At 39.8% G+C, this 5,859-nt stretch overlaps 1 protein-coding gene across 1 annotated transcript; it reads left to right on the forward strand.

Annotated features, from left to right (window-relative positions):
• Positions 1-368: 368 nt before the first annotated feature.
• ID4 (inhibitor of DNA binding 4) lies at positions 369-4,460 on the forward strand. Its single transcript, XM_056521272.1, has 3 exons — positions 369-974; positions 1,766-1,825; positions 2,438-4,460. The coding sequence occupies exons 1-2, from the start codon at positions 624-626 to the stop codon at positions 1,811-1,813; spliced, it is 399 nt and encodes a 132-aa protein (XP_056377247.1). The 5' UTR covers positions 369-623; the 3' UTR covers positions 1,814-1,825; positions 2,438-4,460.
• Positions 4,461-5,859: the final 1,399 nt, after the last annotated feature.

The raw sequence follows: 5,859 nt of genomic DNA on the forward strand, positions 1-5,859 counted from the left end.
AAAAAAACATGCATGTAAGAACCCTGTTTCCAGCTTCCAGGGCTTTGAATGGCCTCGATATTCTATGACAGATATCTCAACGTTGGTGCTGATATCTAACGATTGTCATTGTCTTCTCTTTTCTGGCTAGAACACCCTTCCATGTGGGGGCAGCTCTACGGTGATCCAGCCGGTTATTACGTCCATGGATTTTTTGCTCCATCCCTTATAGTAAATGTGTATGGTTTTGTATAGAGAACTTGTGATTAGTGAGAGGCTGCTGAGTGTGCTCACGCTGGATAGCTCTCCTCCCACCATCACTGCACCCGCCCTCCCTCCCTGCGCTCACCCTCCCCACCAGATCCCTGCCATAAATATGTGAGCACAGAGGCTGCAGAGCAGGGAGCCGTGAGTGACTGGCTGACTGGAGACACTGCTATCTACCCTGTGTGCATCCTTCACCATAACCAGTGCTTGTTATCTCCAGCCTGGTACCAGCTCTTCCCTGTTAAGGACCTGAAGCTACCTCACAGTCCTTCTGTGTATAGGTGAACTCCCCTCCTTGCATTGGATATAACATCTGCATGCTGAGAATCTGCCTCTCCTCACTGTCTTAGTAGAGTAATACCTGGTCGCTGCCTGCAATGAAAGCTGTGAGCCCCGTGCGTCCCCACAGCCGGAGAGCCCCAGTGGCGGGGGGCGTGTGTGGGGAGCTGGCACTGCACTGCCTCTCTGAACACAGCCTTGGTGTAGCTCGCTACAAGATGGAAGAAGAGGAGTCCTTGTGTCTGCAATATGACATGAATGACTGTTACAGCCGCCTTAAAAGGTTGGTTCCTACCATCCCCCAGAACAAGAAAGTCAGCAAAGTGGAGATCCTGCAGCACGTTATAGACTACATACTGGACCTGCAGTTGGCACTGGACACACACCCTGCCCTGCTTAGGCAGCAGGCACCTGCCAGGACCCCTCTGACAGACCTTAATACAGACCCGGTAAGAGGCGCCTCCTTGTATATACTATACTCGTGTTGAGTAAGCATGCCACATGTTAGCAGATGGCACAAGCTGTTGTGTGTGTGTGTGTGTCGTATCAGCTCTCTATTATTGGTGCCCGCTGGACTCAGTGATGTCTCAGCAGAGTGCGATGACAGCTCTGGCATCTGAGGAAGGACAGAGCCACCTGACAGGGCTCCACTGTTTCATATCAGTCCCACACAGGGATCATAGCCTCAGAGATGTAGCGACTGCTGTCCAGATGGCAGGTGATGTTCAGTGTTATGGCTTATTCTTGTCATTTCCTCTTAGTAGTTGTGTTTCTGATGAGTGGAAAGCAGCTGTCTCTTCCTCTTGTTTATGCACTGAAAATGTGTTGCAATCATGTTCATCATTATCAAATGCCATAAATTCACCGGCACAAAGCCTGTGATGGCCCTTTCCCAGCTGAAGAGAATAGGCAGCTATACCCCTCACCCTCTCCTTCCCAGTGCTGATAGCTGTGCAGCCCTCTGCTACATGCCAATTGCCTGCAAGTTGAGTGTATGTCAGATTGTGATTAGGAGCAGCAGCCTGGAGGTGATCAGGCTTTTGTGTGTCTTATTCTGATCTGTGAAGTGTGACCAGTCACAGCCTCTGCAGACAGTGCCCACTCCTCCAGACCAAGGGCTGCAACATCATCACTGATCCTTTTGTTTTTCACTCATTTGATTTTATTATTATATTCAGCTTGATTTAATTTTTATTCTGCGTTATCACTATTAATACGTATTTGTATTTCTCTTTTCCAGACTGCGTCAATGGTGAACAAGGAAGGGGACAGTATACTATGTCGCTAGTGTGCCTTTAAGGTAAGCATTGTACTATATGTTATACAGCCTATATAGGGGTCATTTATATCACAGCTGTGCATTATATAAGCCATATGGTAAAAAAATAAAAAAAAGATAATTTATCTCATTGAAATGAGAAATGTCTTACTTTATATTTAGTTTTTCCCAATTGTAGGGATAGATTGTATTTAATTATTGTAGGTAGCTGTCCATATCTGAGCCATAGACATTACTAATTATTATTATTATTATTATTATTAATGGTCAGAAAAATCAGGACATCTATGACCAAGTTAAGACTACCCTCCCAGAAGAATTGTATGCACTATTTAATCTAAGAGAAGGTGTATGGTAAATGTCATTATTTTTCTATACATAGCACGAGTGAGGACAGGGAGTTTGCAGGGATGAGGGTCACAGATGATAGCCCAAAGCACTATATTAGAGCAGGGACCGAGCAGTCCATTGCAGCTGCGTTCCTATGCTTGGACTAGCTAGGGAGCTGTGCTTGTAGTTTGACCTGGTTTGTTTTGGGTTGTTGATCAAGCATGTCTTGTGTTTTGTTGGTGGCGCCAGTAAGTCTGGAGCAGAATGGTTCACACACCCCCTCTATTCATTCCTCTTCCACAGGTGTGCAGCAGGCAAATCCGGAGCCAGGAGGAGCACAGAGAAAGAGAGAGACAAATTAGAGAATAAGGGAGGGAAATGAAAAACAGTCACCAGACAAAAGAGGGGAAAAAAAAACATCCTTCACTTCACTTTTCCACACTACACGGAGAATCTAATCCTTCACCATGTGTCCACCTTGTATCATCAGACATGCACTGTGGAAGTCCCTGACCTGATGGCATAGGGGTACTGCTTAGAGAGAATACACTATCAAATGAAGAACTGAATATGAAGCTTTACTAATATACAAGAGTATTGTAGATATTATGTCCTTACATCTATTGTTTAAAATAGATGATTTTATCTCTCCGGGGAATTTTCTTCTCCCTGCAGGAATGTTACATATTGTATAGAAGAAAACATGAGTGACATTTCATACTGTATATATAGAGATGTTCTATAAGTGTAAGTGATACAAAAGTATATGCTTTAATAGACTACTGTAATTATGAAGTATTTTTAATTAAATATTTTGTGTAAATATGAATGTGTCTTTTTTCGTTTCATCCAGAGGGATTGGATTTTTATCTGTCACAAGAATAAAATTAATGAATAACTAAAGAGACATGAAAAGATGAACCTGTAACTTCCCACTATCTTGAATCAGACCATAATTGACTTGCACGTTTGCATGGAATGTATTCCTTACTTCAGTCTAGAATGCAATACTAAACTGCATCCTAAAGTTTGATTCATTCATGTCAAGCTGTTCCAAAGCTTTTATTTGGCCTTATGTGGAGTGTATAGGAAATTCTCTTATCACCTCTGCACTCGATTACAGCCAATTTTTCCAAAGGGTGGGAAGACAAAAATATTGAATGATCACGTTTTCATGTCCTCCTGAAATTTGCTATTCACTGAATATAGATTGTTAAAAGTGATTTTGGTTTTTTTAGTTAGTTTTTTCTTCTGCTTTAATATATTGTCAGTGTTACAAAAAGAACTCCAATGATTACTGAAATGTGTTATCTCTTTAGCAAACACTTAGTTGTGTCACTTTCTAAGCCCCTTGACCTCTACCCACCTTCCAGAATATAACGGATTATGTAAAACATGCTGTCATTGTCTAGCTGTCAAAAAAAATACTGTTGCATCCCATTTGTGATAAAATTGGCCATAACTGGCTATGGTTAGCAATGGGTCCCTGCAAAGAAACAGACAATAAACAGCACTGTTTTGTCAGAGAAGAATTCGCATTAAAATGACTATATATGTGCACAATGCGTGGAATTTGGCATTCATATGGGTACTCAGTGCAAATTGAATAAAATCTGACTCCTTGCTATACATAATCCCATTAGTCTCTAAGGCAGATTCTACTTCCTTGTTCATTCCTTGGTTTGCATGTATTCAATTAGCTTATGAATATGGCCAATTATGGTCATTTAGTCCCACTGTTTCTGCTCTATTTCCACAGAAGCAGTCTCTGGTTTAAATCCATCGCAGGGGGTTAAATCCAAATTTCAGAGCCGTATTCCACGTAAACATTGGTGCTATTCTTTTTCTAACTGGGGTTTTATAAAGGGCAAAAAAGCATTTCTTTCCCTTCCTTTGTGTGGATTTTCTCAGTGGACCCTGTGCTAGGTAAGCAGACAGTTCATTGCTTGCAACCAAAGGAAACCTTTCTGTATTCTATATAACTGTATCTATACTGTTTCAGCTGATGGAGGGAGACAAGCAGCAACCTTCAATACCAGTAATGTGCTTGGTTCTCCTGCAGTTTTTACTGTAATCTCATATGTATTTTTACACATGAGTATTAAAACATTTTCTACGTGTCTCAGCCTTGTCTTTCTTATCTGTGTATTAATCTTACTTACAGAGTATTTTATTGTTATGTCATGTTTTGCTTTGTTTTGGACACTTAAAGGAATTGTAGACAAATAATCTGTTAACCAAAATTCTAATTCCTAACATGTTTTTTTTTTCTTTTCACTGATGTCCTTTAAATTAACTCTTTAATAAAGGAATGCCTTTCACATTCTGCATGCACATTTCCTGAATTCTATTGACATAACTGACAAGGGAAATGTATGCATGTGAACTTGAATGAGGACTGTGGTAGTGGTGGAGAGTCAGGAGAATCAAGCTATCTCCGTTTCAGACACATATTTACGACTATTACATTATAGCCTAGATCCTGGGGTTTTCATTACAACAGGGCTGGGCTTGATATACGTGATGAAATGCTAAAGTGTGTCTGTGCTTTTGCCATTGACAAAGGATATTAAAATGTAACATAGAGAAAAATACTATGAATAATTCTTATGATTTTAATATCAGGATCATACTGACTTTATATGATTCAGATACACTAATAAACACATAGGTAGAAGATGAACAATTGTTTTGGAAACTAATTTTTATACACTATAAAACAGGAATTGATATAGTACAAGTATACCCCTAGATCAGAACCTTTCTTTAGTGCAGCTTTTCCAATATCATTGGGTTTTCTACAGTGTGTAGCTTTGACCTTAGTAATGACCCCAGCAAAGTGAAAAAAGCTAAATTTAATTGAACAATGTGTTTTCTGTTCACATTGGTATTAGAGAAAATGGCCACACAACTAAACAACATGACACACAAAACAGAAGGTCAAGACATGCCTGGAGGGTTATCCAGTGACCATTAATAGAACTTAATATATGCCTGTTAGGATAAAGCAAGAAAAAAACATTTTTACTATTTAATATCACAATCATGAATGGTAAAGAGGAACGGACCGGTAGTGCACATATTCAAACCATCACACGAGTCATATTTTATAGTGTAATTTACAATAACCCTATTGTTAGCAGCTGGTCAACCTTGTCATCCTTTGGAAATATTATCTGCACTAGTAGTCAGTAAGGATAAATTCACACGCTGAAGATTTGCTGTTAGAATTTCTGTAGCTGAAAGATATAGTCCATACATCTTAATGGCGATGTTTTTGCAGCATGTGCGTGGATTGCGGCATGGCGCATTCAGGTGATTGAGACAGTTTTAGTTACGTCTGCCACAAATCTGCCGCATACAAATTTACTCTAAGGGTTTATTCACACGTACAGTATCCAGCACATATTTGATGCACAGGGTCTAAAGCTCCAGATTTAAAGCTGTGTTCAGTCATTTAGGTTACATTTAAATATGCGGTATAAAATCCTGTGCATCAAATATATACATGTGATTAGAGCCTTAAGCTACATGGCATTAATATAAGTATGTACCTGTGTATATTACAAAAAATTAAAACTTACATTGGGGACCACAAGATGATTCTGCGCCGAGCATCAGAGACTAGTGGTGTTTTGTTATAGATCTTGTGAAGACATCACACTTTAATTTTTTTTTAGGTGTATAGAAATATTCTGAAATGATAAGGAAATGATGAAAACACC

This window comes from Hyla sarda, chromosome 5 (genome assembly GCF_029499605.1).
Source record: "Hyla sarda isolate aHylSar1 chromosome 5, aHylSar1.hap1, whole genome shotgun sequence".
NCBI classification, from domain to species: Eukaryota; Metazoa; Chordata; class Amphibia; order Anura; family Hylidae; genus Hyla; species Hyla sarda.